Consider the following 14,346-nt stretch of genomic DNA (forward strand, 5'->3'; position numbering starts at 1 on the left):
ATTTAACTACAGGACACAATATTCCAGTTGAATAAAACTTGCTCTCCCAACTGGTAGTTCTTTCTTGAAGGAGGGAAGAGGAATATATGTGTAGTCACCCATCATAACACAATATGTATTTAAGAGTTTCCCTTTGTGTAGATAACTGGCTTGCTCCCATACATTAAGGGAACCGTAAACTCTAAGTGCTTTATTTCTTGTTTGAGAAAATAAACTGCCTTATTTTTCATTCAGTATTTGCATTTTTTCATACTAAAGTACACACTGTTTGCGTCTCCTTTCCTTTCCACTTCTCCTAATTTGTTAATCTTTCTTTTCTCATATATATCTTTTTTATTTGCTGTTTTCTGAACAGTGCTACCAGGCGTACAAGTATGGAATGCGGATTTCAGACAACAGACATCACACCAATGTTGTGTTGTGTTTTTAATATGTTGAAATTTATACTGAACAAAGAACATTCACAGCAAGCATTTTTGTTTTCATTTGAAGGAAACTGCTGTTGTATCATACGATTACTTTGAGAAGCTTATTGTGAACATGCTCCATTGCGAGATACGTGTGAACGATGGTTTCAGTATTTCAAAAATAGTGGCTTCGATGTTGCAGCAAGGAATGTGGAAAATCGCCAAAAAAATATGAAGATCTGCAGTTAGAGGCATTGTTGAATGAAGATGATGAGCAAACACAAAAACAGCTCACCGAGCACTGTAGATGGGTATCACATGGGTTGAATGGAAGACAAATAGGGGGGGAAAAAAACACGTGACATTTTGCTCACTCAGTACAAAAGGAAGCCATTTTTACATTGTATAGTTACACGAGATGAAAAGTGGATTTATTTTGAGAATTCCTAGCGCAAAAAAATCATGGATAGATGCAGGCACACCACCCGCATTGACCACAAGACCGGGCAAAACCGGTGCACAATACATTGTAAGCACTCAGCTGAGAATTTCTATCCCATGCAACTTACTCACTGGACTTGGCTCCTTCTTATTACTACTTGTTTGCATCAATGGGTCACACACTTGCTGAGCAGTGCTCTGATTCATACCAAGATGTGAAAAAATGGCTTATTGAATAGTTTTGAAGCAAAAGGGGAAATTTTTACTGGTGTGGTATTCACAAATTGTCCAAAAGACGGGGAAAATGTATAACAAACAGTGGAGCATACTTTGAATAAAGCACTATTTATCATCCTTCAGAATTTAACATTATTTTTTGAGACAAAAGAAAAAGCCACATTTCATACTTTTACACCTGGTATCTGCCATAATATTTTGGTCACTTGATCATTTTAAAGATGGAAACAGGAATAAAGTAACTGTTTTGAAAGCCAGATAATAGCATTTTTTAACATTTAAAATCCGCACACAATATATTCTCAAAAAATGTATACACATCAGCCAAGTCGTAGTGAATGTACGACAAAGAATGTTTGGTTTACATTCTGATTAAACTGTACTCACCCCAGCTGTTACAGCACTATTACATTTCTTAATTACTCTTTATAACTTGAGCTTGAAAAGGATGTCACTCTTATTTCATCAAACAGGATACTTCTCTCACCTCCATACTTTATTGTCAGCGCGTGACGCCCTGCTTCCTGAGGCTTGATGTTGAGAGTGAATGTTCCGTCCCCGTGGTCATACAGTTCACAATAAGCGACCTTGTGAGGTCCCACACAGTGCGCAGTGAGTTCGCCTGAAAGAAAGATAGACTGAGTGATGTCTTTAATTGTGTTAGGCAGAAAATCGCAGAGCGAAATACGGTATACTGGGTTAAAAATAACTTATTGCTCCTTTCCTTATTGCAACGAAAAGTTACACCGTAATTTTATAATGTCACCAAACATGGCCGCACACAGAATGAACGTAAATATCTGGTGCACTCACACCACAAAAACTGAAAATAAAGCGACTAAGAAAAATACTCAGTACAAAAAGCTCACTGCTGCCTACACTCCCACTCTTGTTCTGTTGAGTTTGTTTTTAGATCACTGACAGAGCTTTTCTGTTTGATATTAATTTGTCACCAGTTAAAGGTTTTGTGAATAAGCCTGCCAACTGTTTATCAGAATGAACACGATAGACTTCAGTCTCATTAGTTTCAGTATGTTCACGTATATAATGGTATGTAATGTCAATGTGCTTGGTGTGTTTGTGATGCTCTGTGTTTTTCATCAGGCAAATAGCACTTCGATTATCAACATGGAGTGTTGTTGATTTGTCTAACTGAAGACCAAGTTCAATGAGAAAACCACACAACCAAACAACTTCAGTAGCAGCATCTGAAGCTGCTGTGTATTCGACCTACGTTGCTGATCTGCTTACACATTTCTGCTGACATGAACACCGTGTCACAGGCCCACCTGCTAACAAGCTCACATAGCCTGTTGTTGACCGACGAGTGTCACAGTCGTCAGCAAAGTTGGTATCTGAGTAGACCAGTGCAGTAGAGTCAGCTTTGTATCTTATGATCACGTCCCTGGTCCCCTGTAGATACTTCGTAATCCTTTTAACAGCATGCCAGTGATCGAGACCTGAATTATGTAAAAACCTACTCACCATGCTCACAGCAAACATGTCTAGCTGTGAGACACTTCCTGCAAACATTAAGCTGCCCACTGCCTGGCGATAAGGTTTGCTTTCCTTCTCCTTTACTTCATGTTAGTTTGCAGGAGACTGCCCACTGTGCAATGGTTCCAACATCAAAAGGAGTGGAGTTCGGTTTTGAATCATCCATGTTGAACTTCTGAAGTAAACAATTGATGTATCTTTGCTGGCCTATATGGATTTCTTTTGTAGAAGGGCTTTGTTCAATTTTCAATCCACAGTATTTTCCATTGCCCACAGTAATTTCAAACCATTGCCCACAGTAATTTCAAACATTGATCCCAGTGCTGTCAAAACATTTTCCAGTCTTTCTGGAGACTTCTAAACAAAAAAGCCATCATCCACATAAAGTGCCAGGAAAACATCAGTGTCATCTGTTAAAGCATGGAAAACACGTTTGTCTGCATTCAGTTGCACACAGCAAACCATTGTCAGAAACTGTACAAATTTTTGATTCCAACAATGTGGTGATTGATTGAGTCCATATAGATTCCTCTTCAGTTAGCAAACATTATTTGAGCCTTCTTACAACAAAACCTTTTGGTTGCTCAATGTAAACTACTACTTTCAAATCTCCATTCAGAAATGCAGTCTTAACATAAAACTGCCTAATTTCCATATCTCATGAAGCTGCTATGACTAATAAAACTGTGATTGAATCATATCAGACAACAGGAGAGAATGTCTCTTCATAATCTATGGCGTCTTGTTGTGGATAACCTTTTGCACATAATCTAGCTTTAAAGTGGTCAATTTTTCCCTCAGAATTCTGCTTCATGTGATAGACCCACTTACATCCAACTGCCTTGTGGTTGTGTGGTAATGGTACTAGATCCTAAGCTTCTTCAAAAGTTTGAGGTTCAAAGACAATGGCAGAACAAGCTATATATTGGTCCCAAAAACGAGCTGGTGCTTGCAGACTAGACCGATCTGTCAGATTCTCGTTTGATTATCTTTCATTCTCACGTGCCCTAAAGAGGTGGTTTCCAAACCATTTTTCATATGATGTTACATTGTTGTTTGCTTTACATGGTCAGTGATTTAAGATATATGCAGCACAGTTTACTGCCTCTGCCCACAATTCGTGAGACAAGTCAGTACTTAATAACATACTGTGTGCACACTCAGCAATGGACCTGTTTTCTAGTTCAATTCGGCCATTCTGCTGTGGTGTATAGGGACTTGTTTTCTCATGTATTATAGCATTTTGCTTGAAATAATCTTCAAATTGCTTATTTATAAATTCAGTTCCATTGTCACTTCTCATAACATTGATTTTGTTTCCAGTTTGTCTTTCAATCAGTCTCTGAAATTCCGAAAACACAGGGAGAGTATCATGCTTACTTTTAGGAAAATACATGAACCTGTTATGAAGTACAATCATCCTTGAAAACTATTTACAACTGTGCACCTCCAACAGAGAGTTTTCTCATCCACTTACTCAAATCTACATGAATAAATTCACCAGCAACTTTTGATCTTGATCCCAAATTTGAATTAAAAGATTTTCTTTTCATCTTGCCATACTGACACAGTTCACAATGAAGATTTTCAACTTTATTCATACTGAAACCAGGTATTACATTCAGATCAGCCGTATCCTTGAGACCATGAAATGAATGTGCCCAAGTCTCTCATGACAGATCTTGGCGAATTTCAGGGAAGCAGGATTTGCCTGTAGTACATCTGGATATTTAAACAACATTTGATAACACTGATTGTCCATCTTAATTTCTGCTGCAATTAGACCTGAACTGCGAACTTCCATTCTCTTGTCGTCAAAAATAACTTTCATTCCTCTTTTTGGGACTGCTCCCACTGAAAATAAATTTTTCTTTAGCTTAGGAATATATAACGTATTTTCCAAAGTGCAATGCTGCCATCTGCCCTCAACTAATGACAATACTTCAATTGATCCGATGCCTTTTGCTTTGACGATCAAGTTGTCTCCAATTTGAACAAATGAGTCATCCGACTGAATTGGCTTAAATGTGTCGAACCACTCTTTGTGTGATGTCATATGTTTTGATGCAGCACTGTCAGCTAACCAAACGTTATCACAACCTCGAGCAAAAACATACACATTCTGAACTCAAAGCTTTGTGCTCAGATGTATCAGTTTTTGTATTACGTTTTGCTAAAAGTTTTCTGCACTCAGATTTAAAATGTTCCTTCTTGTGCAAGTAACAACATTCAACGTCTTTTCTACTGACCATGTTAGATGGACTGTTGTTACTAGTATTTGAGCCAGCCAGTGTGGCCGAGAGGTTCTACGCACTTCAGCCTGGAACCGTGCGACCACTACGGTCACAGGTTCGAATCCTGCCTCGGGCATGGATGTGTGTGATGTCCTTAGGTTACTTAGGTTTAAGTAGTTCTAAGTTTTAGGGGACTGATGACCTCTGATGTTAAGTCCCATAGTGCTCAGAGCCATTTGAACCGGTATTTGAACTGAACTTGCGCGTTTTGTCCACATTAACTGCTGTGAAGGCTATTGAGTTTTCATCACATTGCAGAAGTTTTTGTCCTTCTTTCAATAACTTTAAAGTCAAATTATCGAATGTTTGTTGATCTTCAGCACATGAGTCCCACACAGTTGAAAAAATTGCAAACTTTGCTGGCAGACTTCCCAAAATTTTATCCATTTTGTCAACTTCTGTAACAGGTTCTCCAATATCAGCTAATGCTTTTACCAAGGACTCAAGCTGACTGGTGTGTTGTGCGATTGTGTCTGTTGACGAAATTCTGTAATCAAAAAAATTCTGCTTCAAAGCCATTTTATTAACTGCAGATCTGGCCCACATTTCTGCTGCATTTGTGCACATCAAAACATATTGCAACTGGTCAAATTCCATCTCAGTAGATAGAATGAGCATCATCTTCGCATTTAAGTCATCCCCAGTGGTTTGACTCTCACCAACTTCATTTGGTCTCATTTTCCACTTGACAATATTGGGCACTTCTTTAGTACAAAAAATAATTTACACCTTATATGAAATCAAAGGTTTTCCACAATACACCAGTGAAATATGACTGTTCCAGAACTTGAGCATCACGGTTCACGCATATAAAACACTGATCAAAAGCAATGAATTTGCAGAACAGCAACAGATACTGTACGTACGCGTTTGCCTGGGCCCATAACCTGATGTCTTTAATCATGTTTGGCAGAAAATCACAGAGCAAAATACGGGATATTGGAGTAAATATAACTTATTGCCCCTTCCTTTATTGCAACCTAAAACTACACCATAACCATAACGACAACAAAAAACAAAGATATAATTCTATACCATCATGGAACACGGAAACACACAGAATATAAGAGAGACTAATACAACAAGCTCACGGCTATCAACAGAGAGCAAACTGAAAGAGACGAATGGTGCAAAACCTGAGTTAGAATGTGACAGGATTGACTTGAGAGATTCAATTTAGTAAAATATTGATGCTTCTGTCCAAATGTGTAGGGTAACTCTACTAAAATTTTAACACACATTATAAGTGCTAAGAAACAGAATACCGAGAAATACTCACCTGGTCCTGCTCGCCTCGTGTCAATAAAGCTCCGGATTTCTTTGCCAACAGTTCCTATGCGAAGACCATCACCAGAGCATACAACACGACTAGCATCTGCTACGGCTGTTATGTTTATTTTCAAAGGACAACCTTTCACCTGCCTGTAAATAATTGATAGTTTGTAGATACGATGAACATTTTTATCCCAGAAATAAATTTATATTCTATGTTACTGACAAGCACAACAAACCAAACAACAAAGTGTAAAAATTTTTGTTTTCTGATAGCTGTATTACTGAATATAAGAATTACTGTTCTTTTTTTCCCTTCAATTTGGACAGTAATAATCCTCCATGTAACAAACTCACATGGCCTTGTTACTTCACAATTCAAACCACAGAGAAACAAAAAAAGAGAAAGATGAGACAACAGGTCAGCTGTGTGGTGAATATACTTAAAAAAGGAAAAACAGAAATGTAGAAGAGACAAATATAGCAATAACAAATTTATGCAGAAAATAACAGACAAATTAATAAATACCATATTTTGATGCCTTCTGAATCTCCAATAAATATTTTTATCCTACTAAACTGCATAAAATTGTCACAAATCACCAGCAAAATAATCCTGGCTTTTGGAACTATTAGTTCCGTCCTCAGCGACAAGAAAAGGATTGCTCGTGGAACGTTAACGAGGAGTGGTAGACACCTCACATGCGAGTGAGGTGAAAAACCACATCTTACCAATGAGTTTTTAATGAAATGGAAATTGAGGTTCATATCACTACAAATTACAGAGTTCAAACAGCTTCTGTGGCATCAGTTACATAGTTTCCCGGAGTACTTAGGCAGTCACAATGCAAATCAGTTTCGACAAACTGTCGGTTTATGTTGTAAAAAGTTTCAGGGTCGAACAGTTCAATTTAAAACTACCAAAACAAATGGCTCGAGGATAAAATACAAGCCAATAATAACGTACACATATTTTGTGTGTAATCATACTGAACAATGAATGGTAAAATTCTGTAAGACAGTATAATCGTAATTTAATGACAAGAAAATTGAAAGTCACCTCTAAGAGGTGGAGCCACAACACTCGAACCACAGAGGTGACTTGCTACAGATTCCGATCAGCATTTGTCGAGATAGAGTCAGGGTGAGACGAACAGCACGATTCATTCAAAATTGATAATATCGACGGCAGTGGTAGCTGAGAGGCTCTCTGCCAGAACAGTTACATCTATGACACTCATTCACGTGGCCCACATACGAAACATTTTTACTGAGCTGTCACTATTACGTGGGCTATATTGTGCACGAAAATGACCCTTACTGAGTTCTGGGCCTGCAGGTGGGAAATAGGGTCGGATTTAAGGACTAAGTAACTAATCTACCTCAGCCAAACTGAAGGTTTACACTTCAATTATTCTGGACTGGGGAGAAGTAGCTTTACTGGTGATAAGACAGATATACACTGATAAGCCAAAACATTATGACCACTGCCCACCACGGCACTGGACGCCACCTGGTGGTGTTGTGGGCACACGACGTGATAATAGAAGTATGTAAGTAGGGCAGATACGGGTGGGGGACCAAACTATTTAAGATATGGGCTGGAAATGGGGAAATCCATTGAGATAAGCAACTAAAAATGCAGATTATTAAAGCTAGTCAAATGTTCAAGTGCTAGTGTCATTAGTATCTACAGAAAGAAGTAGAAGGACAGTGAAACTACCACTAAGTGCTAAATGGCTGGATGTCCACGACTTTTCACAGAATGTGGGGTTTAGCAGCTTTTCTGCTCTGTAAAGTAGGATGTAGGTGATGTGTGGCACCTGTTCTGAAAGAGCACAATGCAGGTGCATGCACATGTGTTTTGGAGCACACCATTCACTGTACATGTCGAACACGGAGCTCCACAGCAACTACCCCTAAATGTTCACATGTCGACTCAATTACATCATCAATTATGAGGGAAGTGGGCACGGGACCATCGAGATTTGACCGTGATCGATGCAAACGTGTCGGCTGTTCCAGAAAATCTACTACGTCAATAGCGTTGAAGGGAACAGCAGCTTGAAATGTGCAGTGCACCACAGATGCAGGCCGGTGGGGACAGCGACTTTCTCCTGTGGTTTCACGGGACCCGTGGTAGTAATCGAAAGTACACTGACAACTACAAACCACTCGTATCACTTCATGCTCGATATCTTTCCTGAAGGCAATGTCGTCTTTCAGCAGTATAATTGTCAGTACCTCGGACTCAGAACCGTGCTACAGTGGCTTTGGGAGGATTATAGTGAACTCACATTGACATCTCGGCAACCAGATTCACCCGATGTAAATCCTACAGAACCCACCTCGGTTGCTATCGGGCCCCATCGCCACATATGTAAATTAGCGGTGTGTTATTTATGCGAATTACGTGACCTGTGCGTAGACATTTAATGCCACATACCTTCACAAACCTACCGACAACTGTCGGATCCCTGATATGCAGAATCATTGATGTATTTGGTATTAAGCAGCTGGTCACAATGTTATAGCGAATCGGAGCAGATCTTTTATCAAATGGGGGGTTATATTCTCCTCTCTCGACGCCGTGAAGCTAGTAACGTGCAGTATAATCTGCATTTTACACCTGCCGTCATAAAAATGTCAAATTCTGCCCATCTCGATTATTTGAATTTTGTTGAAAACTTGTCTTCACTTCAGTCACTGTGTCCTCGAAGATGCTTGCAGAGAGTAAACACTCCTGAACTCACTCAGTGTATTCTCGGGATATACTATGGGAAGCACTCACTCACTACATTACAAAGAATTGCTAAACACTATTTCCAACTTGTAATGCAACAATATTGTGAAAAGAAATGTCAACACTCACCACATAGTGGAGACAAGGTCGCAGACTACCTCTCGTCGTGCCCTGAAATGAGAAATGTCCTGCCCACTATCCGTCCCACCCCTCCCACAGTGGTATTCCGCTGTCCACTGAACCTACAAAATATACTCGTCCATCCCTATGCAATCCCTGCTCCCGACCCTTTACCTCGTGACTCACATTCGTGTAATAGACATAGATGTAAGACTTGTCCCATACATCCACTCACCAGTCTGGTCACAAACACCACCTATCTCATCAAGCTACCTGTGAAACGAGTCATGTAATCTACAAGGTAAACTGCAACCACTGTGCTGCACGTGGGCATGACAACCACCAAGCTGCTTGTCTGCACGAATGGCCACCGACAAACTATGGTCAGGAAACATTTACTTTACTTTTTCATGTCCGGAAACCAGGTCACAATCTTTCAGCCCAGTATAGGGTCACGTCCAAGGCTTCTTTCTTGTCCAGCCATAAATTGTCGGGGTTGTAAATAAGGGCAGTTTGGGCAGGCGAGCAGATGCTCCATATCCTGAATGGCACCACAGTCACACATATCATCCGTGGTTCCCAGACTCCACCTAATCATATTTGTCTTCACTGGGCCACCCCTGTCCTTATTCGGCTCAGTGTCCTCCGTGTCTTCCAGTTTGTGCCGAATCTGCTGGGCACTTCCTGTGCCGGTGGGTAATCAGCTTCTATAATCGTGGCTAAGAACCTTTTACGGGATTTCAATCACCCGAGTTTACACTCACTGCCAAAAAGGGGATGCCGATCGTCAATAGTTTGTCTGAGCCTCTCTGGAATTCGTGTGTTGTTCTCCGAGAGTTGAGATTCACAAACCTGACAGTTCTATACAGTTTTGATAGGGAAGTAGGTTTCACACATCCCATTGCTAATCGACATGTTTCATTAAGACATGTCAACCTTCTTTGCACGGGTTGATCTGGATCATACTGGGCAGGCATATTCGGCTGTAGAGAAGCATAAGGCTCGTGCGGTGGTTTAGCACCCATTTGCTGTTAGCTAGTTTCCGCAGAATATTATTTCTGGCAATTACCTTTTATCGCGTCTTTTCGCAACAGTACCTGTATGTCCGAGATCTATAAAGCACCACGCTCAGGTAAGTCGGTTTGTCGGTATGCTCCTGTGTGGTATTATTCCGAGAGACGTAAAGTTTACGGTGAGCTTGCCAGGATCGAAGGTGGAAGGTGCTGACTCGTGGTTTTGATGGGTTTGGCTTAAGAAAGTTGTTTTTATAATACTCTGACAATTTCTCTAAGAGCTTTCTCCAACTTCTGTTCTAGAGCCTCAAAGGTCCTCCTTGTACTGTCCTCCCCTGTGCCACAAAACAAGTGGACCACCCTGTTGTTCAGCACACTGCCTAACATGTCATCCTTCATTTCAATGACTGATTCACAATCTGTGCCATATGAATCCTCCCCGTCAACACCAGCAGCTCTTCTGAACTGTACATGTGGGAGCTCTCCCTGGTTCCCGTAGCCCTCCTGGCCTCAACCTTTGTTAGTCATATTACGGTATATTGATAATATTTACGTATGGACTGTCTGACAGCAACTGAATAAAACACAATTTTAGTGCCGTGGCCTGGAATATGTACATATGTTAGCTATTTAATTTACATTTTTGTCACTGTGCCTATAGGTTTTAAACAGTTCCGGTGGTTGGTATCTCCTATTAAGTAGTAATGTTTCGAACTGTACTTACAGGTTGCGTGGACAATTTCTTACATATTATGCTCCTGTTGCATTTTTGGTGTTGTTCTTCTTCTTATGAATGCCAGTTTGCAGTTTTTTCCCCACATTCCACAGCACTATGAACTGAACGCTTGTTTCAATGCAATGTTTTAGTTTCTGTTGCCGACTGTCAAAAGTTTTTTGCCAAAGATCGAATGTTATTGCCAAACTTTCAAGTGTAATTATTGAAGTATCTGTGATCTGTTCGTGTGCTTCAAAATTCCTGTATGTCACGCCTATGTATACTGCATCACAACTTTGACATTCAAGTTTATATATTCCTGATTGTTGGAATTTGTCCCTCTTGGTAGCTGGCTGGCTTAGGTGTGATTGGAGCGTTTGCCCAGGCTTATATGCTATTTTGAAGCCCTGTCTCTTTAGGATGTTTGCAACTCTGTGTGTTAGTTTATGTGTGTAGGTCATGGTGTACCATCTGGTTCTTTCCTGTGTGGTGTTGTCATTGTGTGTGTTTGTTGAGTGTGTTTGTAAGTTTTCAGCTTGTGAGTTCTTTTGTATTCTGGAAATGTTGTGTTCATTTTGTATTTGTGTTTTTATTTTTTGATTGAGCCTGTGTACCACATGTGTGTCATACCCGTTGTTCCTAGATATTTGTATGATTGTACTCATTTCTTGTTCATAGTTTCTTTTGCCGAGTGGGCTTCTGTTTAACCTATGTAACATGTGTCTTAGAGCTGCAAGTTTCTGGCTGTGGGGGTGGTTGGATGTGGAATGTATTAATGTGTCTGTGGCTGTTGGTTTTCTAAAGATGTTAAATGTATGTTTGCCATTTTCTTCTTTTATTGTAATGTCAAGAAAATTTATTTGATTTTCTTTTTCCTCTTCAAGTGTGAATTTTATGTTCTGATGAGCTTTGTTTATTTCCGAATGGAGTTCATCTATTTTTTGACTTGGCTCATCTACCAGACAAATAATGTCATCCACGTATCTGTACCAATATATGATTTTGAAACTTTCATTAGTGGTTATCTTTTTAAATATCTGTTTTTTTAGGTAACTGATGAAAATGTTTGCTAGTGTTCCTGATATTGGGGATCCTATGGGCAGTCCATCATTTTGTAGATAATATTCTTTCTCAAACTGAAAGTAGTTTTGTTCAATTGTCAGTCTGAGCATTTTGTTATTTCTTTTATTGCGTCTGTGGCGAGGTTGCTGTGGGATGAGAGGTTTTGTTCTATGATTTCTATTGTTTCAGTGATAGGGAGGGAGGTATACATATTTCCTATGTCGAATGAAATCAGTGATGCTGCATGTTGTACCTGTATGTTCTGTATGTTTTCTATTAGGTTTCCTGTGTTTATCACTGTTCTGTTGTTTTCTACTTTATAGTGTTTTGTAATTAACTTTTGGAGGTGTTTGGCTACGTGGTATGTTGGGGCTTTCTTGAAGTTGATAACAGCTCTCGTTGGCATTCCGTCTTTATGTACTTTCGGTTGACTGCGAAGTGTTGGTGCTTGTGGGTTTTTCTGTGTTATGTAGTATTTTTGTTTGTCTGTGAGTGTGTGTTCAATGTTTTTCAGTGTTCGTTTCACATTTGCCTGGAATCGTGTAGTTGGATCTGACTTCAGTTTTTGTATGGCATTGGTGTTTATGTATTCCTTGGTTTTTGTGATGTATTTATCTTTATCCATGAGTACTGTTACATTTCCCTTGTCTGCTCTTGTTATTAATATGTTATTGTTTGTTAACTTTTGTTTTAACCTTTTCATAGTGGCTGCTTCTGTTTGGTTGTTCTTATTGTGTGTCTGCTGTGTTTGTTTCATTATGCCTTTTATTTCTTCTTTTACTAGTTCTCTTGTCAGTTCTATGTTTATTTCACAATTATTTTGTTGTTCTTCATGTGTAAGGATGTGTTCAGTTTCTACTATGATATTTTCTATGTATTGATTGTTCACTTTGCTATTGGTGCAGTGTTTGAAACCTTCTTCCAAGAGCATTTTTTCATTTTTGAGTAGTTCTGTCTGTGTTAGGTTAACTAAACGTGGATGGAATGTGTGTTGGTGTTCATGTGGTTTCACATTTAAAATGTAAATGTATTTTTGAGTCTTTTTTACTGTTAGTTTCATTATCTTCTGTTTATGTTTGTTTTGTAAATGTTTCATTGCTGTGTATGTGTTGTGTTCAGTTTTTTCTACTAGTGCCATTAAAACTGTGTCGTTTCCTATGTTTTTTGCCAATTCTAGATGAGTCTCATAGAGCATCATGTTTAGGTGCTGTTTTTTCGAATAGAGCATCTTAATTTCATGTAGTAACCAATATCGTTCTGCAAATGATTTAGACTTTTGTGCCACTGTAGAATAGTTAGTCACTGTCCTCACCCATCCAGTCCTTTTCCTTTTCCCATACAAGCACTACACAGACCCCATTCCACGAACACATCCAGTCTTTTTACTTCTCTCCTTTTTTGCTACCCCCCCCCCCCCCAAACCCCCATCCCCTGCCCACCTTCTAACCTCCCGACTGAACCTAGCTGCCCTAACCTCTCTCCACCTTGTCCTTGCATGCTCCCCAGCAGAGATTCACTGTCCTCCACCCGTACCCTGCTATCCCTCCCCCTCCCACCTCAGCCTCCTCCTTACCTTCATCCAGCTGCCACTCTCGCCATGTGGCTTCAGCTGCCAGAGGCTAGAGTCGTGTGTGTGTGTGTGTGTGTGTGTGTGTGTGTGTGTGTGTGTGTGTGTGTGTGTGTCTCACATCTATTTTCGACAAAGGCCTTGTTGGCCGAAAGCTTATATTGCAAAAGTCTTTCTGTTGTGTCTATCTGCAACTCAGCATCTCTGCTATATGGTGAGTGGCAACTTTCCTTTTCATAATACTGTTACATTCCATCGTGGATTTTCCAGTGATTACAACCTATAATGCAAGCATATTTAAGTGCATGTATAAATAAGACAACACTTTACAATAGTCAAAACAACTGCAGTGTATTGTTTTCTTGTGAATACTGGTAATGCAACCTAGGGATGAGAATAGACACTATTAAATGATCTGCACCATGGCAGTGGTGCTATCCAAACTTAATTTCCAAAAGAGCACGAATCACTGTTGGTACCTGTTTACTTTTAACAGAGCATGAGTTACTGACTGAAGACCATATAAAAATAACGTTAATCTGATGGAATAACATTGTTCTGGAGTGGAAAAAACAAAAACCATTGTTTTTCAGAGCTCTACTGAACTTACACTAATTGGCGGACTGATACCCCCTTTAATGTGTCTGTGGAGTTACAAATGCAATATCTGAAGAAAGAGCAAACTCAAAATCACCAAATTATGGACAGGTGCATTTTTAAAAAATATATAATCTAATCATACAATAGGTAAATAACAACCTCCCTGGACACCACAAAAATAGTATGACATAAACTGAGCAATGTGTCCCATCCTAGATCACCCAGAGAGAGAGAGAGAGAGAGAGAGAGAGAGAGAGATAGCAGATGCTCCCACTAAAGAAGAAGAAGAAGAAGAAAAAGAGTACACCAAGTGCAAGATGGCAGTGGATCTACACAAAATAAAAATGTAAATATATTTCATGTCAGCGAAAGTACTGT

General features: G+C 39.6%; 1 protein-coding gene across 2 annotated transcripts in view; it reads right to left on the minus strand.

The window, feature by feature from the left end:
• The window catches only part of LOC126161294 (filamin-A), a 917,852-nt gene that overhangs the window by 9,442 nt on the left and 894,064 nt on the right, over window positions 1-14,346 (minus strand). Inside the window, exons 46-47 of one of the 2 annotated variants that reach the window (XM_049917033.1) lie at window positions 6,156-6,298; window positions 1,573-1,707 (exon numbers count right to left, since the gene is read on the minus strand). In XM_049917033.1, the coding sequence (XP_049772990.1) occupies window positions 1,573-1,707; window positions 6,156-6,298 (278 nt within the window). Of the gene's footprint in view, window positions 1-1,572; window positions 1,708-6,155; window positions 6,299-14,346 lie in introns of those variants that run through there. The other variant, XM_049917034.1, reaches the window with a different exon arrangement.

This window comes from Schistocerca cancellata, chromosome 2 (genome assembly GCF_023864275.1).
Source record: "Schistocerca cancellata isolate TAMUIC-IGC-003103 chromosome 2, iqSchCanc2.1, whole genome shotgun sequence".
In the NCBI taxonomy this organism is placed as follows: domain Eukaryota; kingdom Metazoa; phylum Arthropoda; class Insecta; order Orthoptera; family Acrididae; genus Schistocerca; species Schistocerca cancellata.